Source organism: Patiria miniata, unplaced genomic scaffold, assembly GCF_015706575.1.
Source record: "Patiria miniata isolate m_02_andy unplaced genomic scaffold, ASM1570657v1 HiC_scaffold_5, whole genome shotgun sequence".
NCBI classification, from domain to species: domain Eukaryota; kingdom Metazoa; phylum Echinodermata; class Asteroidea; order Valvatida; family Asterinidae; genus Patiria; species Patiria miniata.
The window spans coordinates 13,003,953-13,018,063 of record NW_024037072.1 but is presented as its reverse complement, the minus strand read 5'-3'; the positions used below and the strand labels follow the sequence as shown (position 1 = coordinate 13,018,063).

General features: G+C 37.8%; 1 protein-coding gene across 1 annotated transcript; it reads right to left on the bottom strand.

The window, feature by feature from the left end:
• Positions 1 to 5,453: 5,453 nt before the first annotated feature.
• Positions 5,454 to 13,312, bottom strand: LOC119742040 (guanine nucleotide-binding protein subunit beta-5-like). The gene is made up of 8 exons (XM_038218056.1): positions 13,179 to 13,312; positions 12,292 to 12,470; positions 11,021 to 11,097; positions 9,986 to 10,112; positions 8,951 to 9,094; positions 7,443 to 7,583; positions 6,894 to 6,990; positions 5,454 to 5,941 (listed from the first exon to the last, which is right to left on the bottom strand). Exons 1-8 carry the CDS (start codon positions 13,294 to 13,296, stop codon positions 5,763 to 5,765), a joined length of 1,062 nt encoding a protein of 353 aa, XP_038073984.1. The 5' UTR covers positions 13,297 to 13,312; the 3' UTR covers positions 5,454 to 5,762.
• Between the last annotated feature and the right edge of the window lie 799 nt (positions 13,313 to 14,111).

The following is a 14,111-nucleotide window of genomic DNA, read 5'->3' as shown; positions in this document are numbered from 1 at the left end:
GGACTGTTAGTGAATGACAGTGTAAAGCATCCTGTAAAATCATGGCACCTGGTATACTGTCATTGTCAAGAAAAGTGGTATTTTTGTATCAATTTCCAACGCTGGTCGGCCGACCAGCGTTGGAAAAAACTGGCTTTTTTTTCAAATACTGGCCCCAATTGACCATCGCACTTGTTTGCAATCGATAACACACCTATGAACGGGACCAAGCCAGCTTGACTGGTCCCCTGACCTTACAATTCCCCAATGTATGTAAACTGCTCTGTTTCTTCTTATATGGAGTCATGGAACCAGACTACAGGAAAATGATTGTTTATCTTGGTTTTTATAGCATTTTCGAACCCAAAACCTCAAAAAAGTCAGTGTAACTATATTTGCTATATATTTCCAACCCCCCAATTCCATCCATTTCTGAAAATTACAGCAAAAGCAAATGATGTATATTCCCTTTAAAATTCGGTACATGTACCTATCAGTAATGACACTTGGTATCCATGCTTGGTTACCAGTGTAAACATGCGCACACTGACTCAACATGCTTGCTTAAATACGTGTTCAAATGGGCTACTGTTCTTAATCACATTACTTTAAAAATGATTATTGTGTGCGAGTGAGTGGTTAATTAACACTGTTACATGACTTGAACTGTGACTGAGAGCACAGTATTACACACGTGAGCCAAGTTCAACTTTTGACATGTTTGTCTATGGCTTCATATGGTCACAGCAATGGAAAAAACTGAAGCCATGCATAGCCAACCGTGCGATTTGGTAACGGCTGCGGCTTGGAACAAAATCAGTCATTACTGCATCTTGGCAAACTCAACTCGTACTGATCTGCCGTAGTTGATTATCTTAGGTTGTGAAAATAAGATTAAATATGGAAAATATCATCTGCAGGAAACTTTGGTAGGGATCTCAAAGGACTACAGCATTTTTCTCTTATAATCAAGACAGTTTTGGTCAAATGTATCATTTTTTTTTCCAATTAACTGAAATTTTGGATGAGAATCAGATACAATGTACTAGTTCTAAACACTGAATAATGCTGCTGGACTTCAAATACTTATGAATACATAGCTTTCCTGATATGAAGCTATTTAACATGTGAATGTAATACATACTCACTCGGTGGTCTACAGAAAACTATACAAGGAATTCCACTGATAAATGCTACTGATAAACATTATAATGAACAGTTCGCTAAAATAGTCGTGACGTCTCTCTTAGGTCAACTCGGTGCAACCATGGTTATTGGTTAGCGCACTGCAACGGCCAAAGAACAAACATGTTTTCACTTTGGCTGTGTATCCGTTTCATAATTGGCTTGATTCTCCTCTTTGTAGTTAAAAAAACCACAAACTGCGTTTGTAACTGGTGTGATGACAATCTGCTGAAAGGCAGTCAGCCATTTTCAGGTACAAATTTGTGAAAATGTTCGATAAAAGGAAATAATAATAAAAATGATACCAGAGTCTTATATAGCGCATGTATCTACCAACAATTAGGTACATAAGGTGCTGGTTATTATGTCTATTTTTGAAGACAGGTAAATGAAGATTATTAGAAATGTGAAACCATTATGCAGCACCTTTATAAGGGTTTACAAAGTGCTGCGGCGCATATTGCAGCCACTGCCAGAAACACACGTAGGATGTGAAATTGCAGTCTCCATGTTAAACGTGTGTGAAGTTTGTCGATATGGACTGCGAGTGAACCGTTGTCGAGGAAGTAAGCGTGACCTGGGGTGGAGGTCACGTCACACTATTTCAGCATGTAGAGCTGCATGAATCTTTTTCAGAGTTCATTCTAATTTTTTCCCCTTTTTTTCTCGTCCAAGTCTTTACGTAACTTTGGGATTAAAATTTCAAAAACAAAGGAATATCCTTTCCTTTTTTTTTTGAGGTGTGGGGGTAGAACCAAACCTACAAACTATTCAAATGTTGCGTCGGGTGATGTAAATTCCATATCGGGTCTTGCCCCTCACTGACGTATTTTATATACCAGTGTTTATAAAAATACGTCGGTGGTGCGCAAAACCTAATATTGAATTCACGCCCACAGAGAAATCGAATCTTTGAGTAGCATCCATGGAATAACTCTAAAAGCAAAAAGCTGGAATCGAACCCAAGACCACCCATTTACACATTCACCAAGCTGGTCATACCATGGAGCTATAAAACACATGTCATACACACTTACTGGCTAAGTTCCACTTCAAACGTATTTATCAACACTGAGGTTTGTGTGCAGTGTACACCAAGGAATTCCACTTGGCCATTTAATGGCTTCTTTTTTTTATTACTTTCTGATTTTCTTTACTTTTTACAGCTTCTGTTCCTTGATTTGCACGTATAATTTAATTGAGGCCTGTCTGCCAATCATGAACCTACTATCCTCTTTAGGTAATTCTTTTCAAGATAAAAAGTCAGAGGAACGTTTAGATCCTGGCTGGAGTTTTCTCAAAGGCAGCACTTTTGTTATATTTTTCCTTGTGTACACCATAAACACACAATTTTTGGTTTCATGTTCGAGACATGAAACTGCAGAGAACTACATGTGTTTGTACATTAAAACAATACTGTACAGGTTATTAACAACGTTTTTTTCACAGGATTCAAACCAACTTACGTTTTAGAAATCTATCATTTACTGAAATATATACTCAAACCCATCCTTAGAAACAACAAAATATTTCCTTCAATTATTTAGGTTATCTACAGTGCCTGTGAATTTTAACACCAGTTATAGAACTACATTTACAAATCTGTTAGATGAACAAACATTTACATTATTTTGTGAGACGTCTACTAAAAAAATAACTACATCTTGCTGAAATCACCTTTTACATTTGAAGATTGTTTTGAAGTGTGCAATCTGCAGCAATATTGCTTAATTAGCTTGTGTAATATCACATATATTATCTTGTTCGTGTACAGCTATCAGGAGTGGAGTGCTTTCTACATATATACATACATTCAATACAACACAAACATGCTGCTGGCTTGAATCAAGATGAACTGTTCAACGTGAACGAAATGAGGAATTATTATTATACCTCGGGCAACAGCTAAAAACAAACTTTTTTAAATTGAAAACAACAAATATGTTGAACTTCATCTATGCACCCATCAATATATCTCGACAAATCAAACCATAATCGTCCTTACTTTACTGAGTTGGTCCGTTTATATTTGGTGTTAATTTCGTCCAATGTGGTTTATGCCAATAGCATCTTTAAATGGCATGTTTATTTGCAGACCAAGTACAAAGTACAATATATCAAACTAACACATAGCTAGTTTAATAAGCATTATTTATTAGCGATAGCAATTTTAACAGAATACTGCTTGTATCATTGTGAAAGGATGTCTCCATGTACATCCTCTTGCTAAATTTAAAGTTGTCATGAAAAAGAACTGGTTGTCATCTTTTCACATATCTACAAGATAATTTCTCATCCAAGTCATTCTGCTGATTAAGACCAGAATTTGTGGCCAAATCCTAGGTACAAGTTAATAATCACCAATGCTTCACTTGGCCAATGGCATTGTATTTACATTAAACTGAAATTCTTTAGATTTTTTTTCTGCAAAACATACCTATTTCTTTGCTTTTAATATTTTTTTAGTCCACTTCGATGGCAGTTCGAATCTGTTGGCACCTTTAATTAATTTTGAATTTAAAGTCAAATTAGTTAATCATTTTTTTAAAATTGCACTACAATTTTCCAGCATTAATAAATCGGCTGCAATCATTTTCTGCTAACAGTTCCCTAGGTAGGCAGGGTGTGGATTTAGCAACAAATATTTCAATTTTAAGCTCGCAATTAAACTGTGGATTTTCATTAATTTATTCATTTTTTAACATTTAGACACTTGTTGCATTATATAACTTACATGTTTAGGATGTATTTACATATTTCACTGAAGTTTTTTAAAGTTCTATGCATATCTTTGTACTTGTGTCTAATTTTAGCTTGGCAGGTTTTAAAGCTACAGTCCGTCATTTGCAGCTATCCAAAAAGTAACTGACGTAATTATTGTTGAAAAACACTTGGTTGGCAGGTAGTAAGGGGACTAAACTCCCTGTGAAATTATTCTTTCTGGCAAGCAGTCATTTAGAAGAAATCAACGAAAGAAGGTCTTTCCAACAGTGCGTCTAAGACGCACCGTTGGAAATTTCCGTTAGTAGTTTGGGTTTTTTTACTCGGCGCAGCGTGCAAGTGTTGGCACAACGCACATGTGCGCGCGGTTGCTATTATTCGTCGGATCAGTGCGCGACATCGCGTAGCTGCAATCGGCTCAGTGAGAACATGTCTCAGACGCTGAATTGAGGCCCAACTCAAAACATGATTCAGTAACTTTTAGTTTGAAATTGAGATCCTAGAATGTTGTTTTTCTCGAAATATACAGCTGAAGCTGAGCTGAAACTTCATCAGGTTAGTTGTTCAGCACCTTTCTTTAGATTCTGAGCACTTTTGTTGCTTCAAACGAACAAAATGCACAAATTTAAAATCGGCTCGGGGCCTGCATGTGGATAATGGCCCCAATTCATATACCTTTCAGTCAAAAAGTAAAAATAAGTAAAAATTCACAACTTTCCAACGATTGTGTTCAACAATTTTACTTCATGTTTTGTGAAACACCCCTCTGGCCATGGCTATGGTATGTGCCTCACATGCTTAGAGCTAAAAAATCTCCTTATATGGAAATTGGTACTGCACAGTGTGGCGCAGAATGCAGCAGTGTTTTACGGCAGTTTAAAATCACCCACGTGACGGGCTCTCAACCAATATGTCAAGTCAGGTGTTTATGAATACTTGTTCAAAACCCTGGATTTTAACAAAAGATATAATAGAAAATATGGAAATCTGAAGTTGCGACAGCAATGCTTTCTTCCGGAAAGAGTAAACAAGTCTGAGTTGTGATCTGAATACAGCCACCAAAATGTATGGTCAATTCAAACAGCTGGATTCACAGAGTTAATTTTGCTGTACCTTTTAAAAAAATCTCTAAGACCAATTCAGAGGCGAATGTTAAACTGAAGCAAATATATTTGAATACAAGGGGAACAACTATTAGTGGCGTAAAATTGACGTTCACTTAAGTGTAACGTATGAACCACTAATCTCTACATACTGACTGGACGGTATATAGAGATCAATACACTTTATTCACGAGTCGGCCATTTTAAATTGAAAGTGAGGTTAACTCTTCATTTTTGGAACTTAGCAGAAGAAATTAAAGCAATGAAATAAAAGTTCATTACAAATTCATACCAGTTTGCTCTGACGAATAATTTCAAATTTGGGATTAAACATACCCTAATGTTTTAAGCCAAATTTAAACAAAAAAAGTGAGGCTTGGAACGCACTCCAATCATAAAATAGTCTGGCACCATCCCATTCAACAGTTTACAATTTATATAATAGGTTCACGGAACACGATCCAAAATGGCTTCCTCGTGAATAAGTTCTATTGTATGAGCCAGCTTTTGCTGTAGTCATGTCCGTCACAAGTCTTTGCCAGAGGATCACAAGTCCATCACAAGTCAATCACAAGTCAATCACAAGTCTTCCAGACCCAAGTCAAGTCACAATCTATTCAAATGAACAAATGCCAAAGGCATTCCTTTGTTACAATTCATCCTCCATTACTTGCAACTGGATTTACTTGTGACTGGACTTGTGATGGACTTGTAACAGCCTCAACTTCCAACACCACAACCAGCCTTGTCGATGTTTTGGACAGTCCTACTCTCTCAAGCCCAGATGCGCAGTGTGTAGTCCCAGCTGCCAGTACACAGCGCTGTGCCGTCCGGTGAGGTGCGCAGGCAACTGATGCGATTCTCGTGCCCATACAACATGGTCAGACGGATGCCCTTCAGCGTGTCCCAGATGTTGACCGAGTAATCGTTGTAGCCCACAAAGAGCAGACGGCCTGCGAATGAGAATGATAGGTCAGAGGTTAGAGGTCATACAGTTGGATCACGATGTCATATTCTTGGGAAGGTTAAAGTTGCTCCATTTGTCCTCTTCAACATATTCAATTTGTTTTTTCTCCTAATGAATTTTCAATTTGTATGTTTTATTTATATATAAAAACTACTTTTCCTAATTTTCCAAATTGTCAACCCTCTGAAAAGATGTTTTTATTTTGAGTTACTTTTGTGCCTATGATGCAAAAAAATATACGCCTGAATTATTGTTGGGAAGCAAATAATACAAATAATTTGACCTTTGTATAGTAATGATTCCTTAACTAAACGTTGGAAGATTTTTTGTTCGATGTCCCATTTAAAATGTGAATGCATTTTTTGGGCAAGTCCAAGAATTGGTGCACGCTATGTCCTATATGTAACGAAAGTTTATCCCTCTAAGATATTCATGGATTTATGTGATTTCTATTCTTCTGTTGGGAATCTGCAAGGAGAACATCCAGAAGACTTATGTTATTAGTCTTTGCGATGATTATGTAATTAAAGAAAAACATGGCATTACGTTTGGGACAAAAAGGGGACCTTTTCTTGGACTTGCCCTGTTGCAGGGCTAGAAAAGTAGAAATTAGAAAGTAGAAAAACAAAATCTAAAGTAGAAAAACAAAATCTATTTTTCAGGGTTAGACTAGAAAATACAACAAGGAGAGCAACTTTAAGAGAGTAGAATCAGAGGGACAAACTAAATTAAACCGTCAAAAAGGACTGATCAATAAACAAAAGTAAACAGGCTAATTCTCCTTGTAAACATGAACATCACCAAATTTGGCCTCATCCAAATAGTCTAGTTTGCATGCAATGAAAACATTCAAAAATGAAGATAACAAGAAAATAATTTTACTGACTGCCTGTCACAATGAAGATCAAAATATGAGTGCTTGTGGAAAAAACTCTTACCACTGAGAGAGAAATCCAGAGAAGTGGCTCCAAAGATGATGCATTCCTTGGCATAGCAGTTGATCTCACGATCAGCTCTCAGGTCGTACAAACGACACTGTTTGCAAAAAAAGAAAGAAAACAAATCATCAAAATTTGTTACCATTCAAGATTTCTGACTCAAAATATGTATTCATGTTTTAAACAGTGGGTGTTAACTTTCCCTTTTAAAAATGCTTCCGGTTACAAATTTACTTTTAGGGACCATGAACGAAGTTACTCTTAGCTTTGAGCACATGTACCGAACTGCAAAAAACAGTGTTCACGATTTCTCCAACATGTTAGCACTTCTAAAACCATCAATAACTTTCTCATCAACCACTGATCAGTAGCATACACGTACCGGTACATGAATTTGGATTTGGTCATTTGTTCAACCCGCCTGTGTCTTGCATACATTTCTCACACTCATACTGAGTTTGACTGAGCTATCATGGTTTACCAAAAGTGCTTGGTCTGACTGGTCAATGCACACTGTTTGATTGTCGAGTAGGAAGCGTCCATACTCACCCCTGCATCATCCGATGCTGAAGCGAAGGCATCTCCACTTGGGAAGAAGCGGACTGCATTGATGTCTGATTCGTGGCCATCAAATGATTGAACGCATTGTCCTGAACGCATATCCCACACTAGAGCCTGCTTGTCACATCCCTGCATGGAAATAAAAATATACCTGATACATTTTCTTTAAAGAGGTTGTGGAATGCTCGAAGACATTTCCGTCATTTTTTTGGTATATGTAGCCTAAGGTGTGATGAAATAAAAACGACTATTGTTTCTGTCATGAAATGAGTACGAAGGGTACTTTTGAGAGCTATTTTTCAGGTCCTGTTTCGACCCGAACGTGCAATTTGTGTAAAAGTCGTCGTTGCGGGCAGCAAACAAAACACAGTAAATCGTGACGTAATAAACAGGACTCGTTTATGCTACTCTGCATCGGGAGTCCTGTTTATTACGTCACGATTTACTGTGTTTTGTTTGCTGCCCGCAACGACGACTTTTACACAAATTGCACGTTCGGGTCGAAACAGGCATGACAGGACTTGAAAAACAGCTCTCAAAAGTACCTTTTGTACTCATTTTATGGCAAAAACAATAGTCGTTTTTATTTCATCACACCTCAGGCTACATATACCCGAAAAATGACGGAAATGTCTTCAAGCATTCCACAACCTCTTTAAACAACCATAATCCAACACTATACAGTATTCATAAATACCTGAGACAGTTTAGCCATTCCTATTGGTCGAGAGCCCATCATGTGGGTGGTTTTAAATGGTTGTTAAAACACTGACTGGCTGGTTTTAAACACTTTCCTGATGTCACATGAGATTTGGACTCCTATGAAATCTGGTCCCTTTTACCCTTTTATTGGTTGAATGTTCCAATCTTCAATTAGGCATGCGCAATACTACCAATAAGTCTGTATTTCATAGAGTCCTAAATTCACACTACACCGGCACCGCTGCGTTCTGTGCCACATCGCGCAATACGCTCCACATGCGTGCCTATCTCCATATAAGGATATTTTTATTACTACTCGTGAGAGGCACATACCATAAACATAACTAGACGGGTGTTTCCAAAAAAAAGGGGGAAACTGTTGAACAAACTCGTTGAAAATTTATTATTTTTGACTTGCTTTGAATTTTTGACTGAAAGGTATTTAAGAATAGGAATAAATATTTGCTTGGCGAGTATTAGACAAGAGTGTTTAAAACCTTCAGTATCAGTGTCCAGGCCCCTGGTACAAAACCAGCCAAGCTCATATTTATTCCCTTAATCAAATTTAGGCATTATCTGTGGGAATTTTGGATATCATGTCCTGAGTAAAGTAACAGTAAAGTTGCTTGCATGCGGTCCTGGATCCATTAAAACATTACAACATCAACATTGGGTTTTGGCAGAGTCTGCTGGTTAATACCAATACAATTTAAAAAGTTGACTGCATTCCATTACAATTATTCATGATAGCATTAATTAGTGAAAATAAATACAAACGAGTGGATTTTTCTTACCCCTGATACGAAGGTATTGCATGCTTCTGAGGGGGACAGATCCAAGCCCATGACGTCAGCGTTATGACCATGAAAACTCTGCAATAACTGACCACTCTCAACGTCCCAGAGAGCACAGGTGCTGTCACCACTACCCGTCAAGATCTAATCAACAGGAAAAGACAACCAAATTAATGGCCAAAAAAACCAGTCAGTAGAATGTTTTGCCAAGTACATTTTCAGTAGTTTTAACCAGTTCGCGTCAGAGGAAATAACACGCACTGGCTGTTTTTATACATGTACATAGTCACGGCTGATGGTTTAAGACCTCATAATTGCCCTCGACTTGCCTCCGGGCGACATCCAAACACGCTAATCCCCCATTTGTGCTGTACACACACAAAGTCTGTGAAGTCTGTGGAGGTGGACCGTGTGTTGTTCTTGAACTTAGCATTCCAGTGCATGCAGTTCCTGTGTCGCTGGTTCACATTGTGATCACATTGTTCACATTGTGATCACATTGTTCACATTGTTCACATGATCACCATTATGATCACTTCCTTGTGAATTGTAAATATCTGCCATTGGAAATTTTGGAACGGCAATCCGGAGTTCTCAGGTTCAAACCCCGCTCCAATCAATTTCTTTGTTAACTTTTATAAGTTACTGCATAAATTCATTAAATCGTTCTCCCAGTGACCGTCAGTCAGTACGACCTACACTTGGCCTTTGCTCCTCCCCTTTTTATTGGTCCCTTTTTATTGGCCCATTGTGTTGACACTTCAATCAGTCCCCACTTTATGTTTACCCTCCCCTTTCAATTGGCTCCTCCCAATTATGATGACCACTCTTACATTCTGCTGGTCCCGCCCCTCTTTGCAAGTACCGTCCCTTTCCTATTGTCCCCCCCCCTCCCACTATTGGCCTTTCTCCTTTATGTTTACCACAACCCCCTTGAGATGGCCCATCCCACTCACTGTTGGCCCCTCCCACTCACTGTTGGCCCCTCCCCTCCCTGTTAGCCCCTCCCCTTACCTGTTGGCCCCTCCCCCTTACCTGTTGGTCAGAGTTCATGAATGTGCAGCAGGACACGTAGCTGGTATGCATGGCAACTGCTCTCTTCTTAGTTGACAAATCTTCCTCTTGGCTTAGCTGGTACACTGAGCACTTATTATCAAGACCCCTGTATGAAATAACCAATGAAATCAATTAATATCAAACTGACAGACAATGACTTCATTCCTCAAACAAAAACAAAAATAACACCTGGTATGCTGACCTTTCTTGAGTGACATCAACTTCTACAATCTGTATTCATACGCAGACATTTATCAACCATTTACCATATTTGTCCACGCAAATTTGTTGTGCCATGTCATTTTCTGTTCTGACTAATTTTTGTGTTATATCACACTCTGCATACAACATGTACAAGATCTGTCTACTATCACTTTTCAGGCATATTTGATTCCCAAGAAAAAAAATAGGAAAAGATGCATTGCAGATCCCAAAGGTGTGTCTACTGCACAGAATGCTGAAAATGGAGAAAAAAAATTATAGGACAATATAAATGGGAAATGATATTAATATAGGAAGACTATCGTGCATGACTTTTGTGCAAGCTTTAACCCTCAACCCCTTGAGTGATTTACTAGGAACCTTCGTCACTCCTGCAAATTCCAACACCCATATGGGCAATTCCACGGTTACTCACGTTACATTTTCGTAACGTGAGTAACCGATTTTGTGCATCTTGTTTATCATACATAACACATTTTTCTGGATGTCATCTTTGGTGCTTAGGTAGGTCTAGGTCTACTTGATCTACCATGGGGATAACAGTAATTAAACCTTTTCAGTAAGGTAATTACAGCCCAAGGAAACTCAAAAGTACATCAAAAATGTAACGTGAGTAACCGTGGAATTGCCCATATGGTAAACTCAACACCCAAACTGTTGCACTGATTATGGTGGTATGCCTAACCCCATGTAAAGCATAATCAGTTTACAAATGCAGTCCTCACTCCAACAGAATCAAACAAAACATGCAGTTGGATTCTGATGGGTTGAGGGTGGTTACATTTCACTTACCCACAAGCCACTATGGTGCCGGACGGAGCATATGAACAAGCCATGACCCAGGTCGTTGGCATAGTGATACCATGTTCCTATAGAAACACAACAATATAATTCATATGTAAGACATTCTTCTTTATAGCCATTCATTTGAAAGTTGTTACTCCACAACTGGAACCCACCCATTAAGCCTGATGTACATCAATATTTTTGAACAGTTACAGTGCATATTTGCAATTATATAATATTGGATGGCTTTGAGGGGGATATTTGAGGGGGATACAAAAATATGTTGCACAAGCTACAACAGTATTGCACGAGTTGAAGAGGAGTGCAACATTGTTATAGGCAGTGCAATTATATACAGCCTGTCTCCAAAAAAATGGTACAATCGAAAACAATTTTTTTTTCAATATTAAATCTCAACATAAGTAAGTCATTTTGAGCATCACATTAAAGAAAAAAGACCAGGCTGTCCAACACTTTTTGTTTCATCTCATTTGCTTTTGTCAATCCAGAGATAACTCCAGTTTACTGCGGAACACAAAAATCGAGTTTGTTTTTTTTGCCAAGTTGCAATCTTTTGTGAGCTTCAAGACAGCATGGCACAGTACTCGAAACAACTCTGCCCATGCATAAAAGTGGCACAAAATCGAAATCGGAAAGCCCAGTCTTTGTTCTTTAATATTATGCCAAGTAAGAATGACTTATTTTGAAATTTCATATTTAACCAATTTTTGTTCTGATTGTACCATTGTTTTTGAGACAGGCTGTATATTCATGTACATGTATTCCCTGAAAAAAAGGCCATCCAATATTGTTATCATTATTTATATCAGGCTGACTTGACCTGCAAGAAATCAATTTTCAGGACACAGTCTTTATTTCTCAAATTTTGTCGCATGTTCTTCGCTTGACTGTTGACTGGTTGACAATGAGTTTCGTTGCTCTTGATTGTGCGGGAACCAGCGCAATTTGTTAAAATGCCCGGATGAGAACAATATCAAAAATAATATTGTCCTCATTTGGGTACTTTTACTGACATAATATTGCTGTCACCCAAGCACTTTTACGAAAGCATACAATACACTGATTTATTTTACCACTGGAAGCCTGATATAAATAAGAATATTATATTTTGAAAACCTATTTAATATTGTACACGTAAATATTTTCAAATTATGATGTATCAAATTGTTAACATTCATTTAAACTAACTTATCGATCATGGCGGAATATCTTACAACTTGAGACTTTGCAAGAACAGGTTTGTTTTATTTACGTACCTTGTTTGTGGTGAATGCATCCCATACAATAATCTTGCCATCTTGTGATGATGTCACCATATGTCGATGATCTCGAGCCCAATCTAAGCACAGAACTTTGCCCTGATGTCCTTTGAGAATCCTTCTTGGTTTCAAGTTGAGTTGTGGTAATGTGTCCAGCTTCTCGGCTACAACCATCACTAAACAATAATGGAAACAGTAAGGGTAAGAAAACTTGAATTTATGAACAAATCTTTTTCGAAACTATTACTGTTAGCAAATAATTTTTAGAACATACCAGTGAATACTGTTACCATGGAGGAATAAAAACACACTCCATGCTGTTACATAATTTACTGAAAAACTCAAATAATGTTAAGTAAAATGGCATTGGTAAATTATGTCTGCTGCCCGAACGATGTGTGCACTGAAAATGAGCTCCAAAAACACATTTTTCCCGAGATGTTTTCAGTTTTGCAGAGACTCCTGGATTCATCTTCAATGAAATCACAAGGTGAGGTGAAAATGTATGTGTTTGGCGGCAGATAAGTGACGTCTGTATACGGAATTCTTTCCCAAAACTGTCCATTTTAGTTGGAAGGTTTTTTTTCACAATTTTTCAGTTTAAATAAAAATCACATTTTTTCAAAACTACATTTCATTATTTACATTCAATGTCTGGCAATCATCAAGGTTAAATATGGCGAAAAAAGTGGCACAAAGACACTGCATTCTACTTTCAATGCTTTATTCTTGGAGCTAATTCAGCAACCTCTCTCTCCCCCCTGCAAATAGACCATAGCAGCCCCGCCCACTCCCACAAAATAACATCGCCATCATTTTTATCAAACACGTTCAAAACACAACTAAATGCATGCCAAAGTAACGGCCATTCACAAGATACTCACAGTCTACATCATTGAGCTTTCTTCTTTCCTCTTCAAGTTTGATTTTCAGGGATTCAGCCTCCCTAGTCAAGGCATTTATTTCTTCTTCTTTCACCGCTGGCCCGTCCGTGACAGCCATTTTGGAATTTATTTTCTTCTGTAAACACTTTGGATTACTACTGCATGTGCGGGTATAAAAAATATCTAATGTGTGCACGCAACGGTCCGCTACGTAAGTGCATTTTAATATCGTTTGCTGAACTTTGAATGGTATCCTGCATTTTGCGCATGTTATGAATTCCGACTTTTGAGGGAACCACTGATTAAAAGTGAGTTTTAAAAATTCCTTTTTAAAGATGGATATCTTGTTGTCAAAGATGGATAAATGTCAATTTTCAAATAATTTTATCTAATATTTGGTTGTCATAGTGTTGACTGGGCAACCTTTCAATTTGTTTAAGGTCAAAACTTTTTTCTTCATACTCCCATAGAATAGAATTTTTAATTTCTTTTTCATTGAACAACTTTATTTAAAGTCGCTGACAGTCATTTGACAGCACGGCAGGGCCGGATTTTAGCCCCCTATTTAATTATTTTTATTGAATGATTAAAATTGCTTGTGTCCAGCAGATTCACAGTTTGTTTAAAATAGCTGTAGCACAAGTTGTTAGTTGTCTTTTGTATAATAAATGACAGAAACCCATCTATATATATCCCCTCTTTTTCCCCTGACTTTTACCACGCCTACCCCTACATGCAAAATTACTTCTTACCGTAACAAGAGAGGGCGCTAAATCGTAAACAAGTTCACGAAAAAAGGCGAGTGGCGCGGTGGTCGATTCGGCAAGAAAAACGCGATTGTCTCGTCAGGGTAATGCGCTGGTAAGTATGAATTTATTTTGGTGCTTCACCGATTATGATTTTGTTGGAATTGATGTCCTGATGAACTGATGA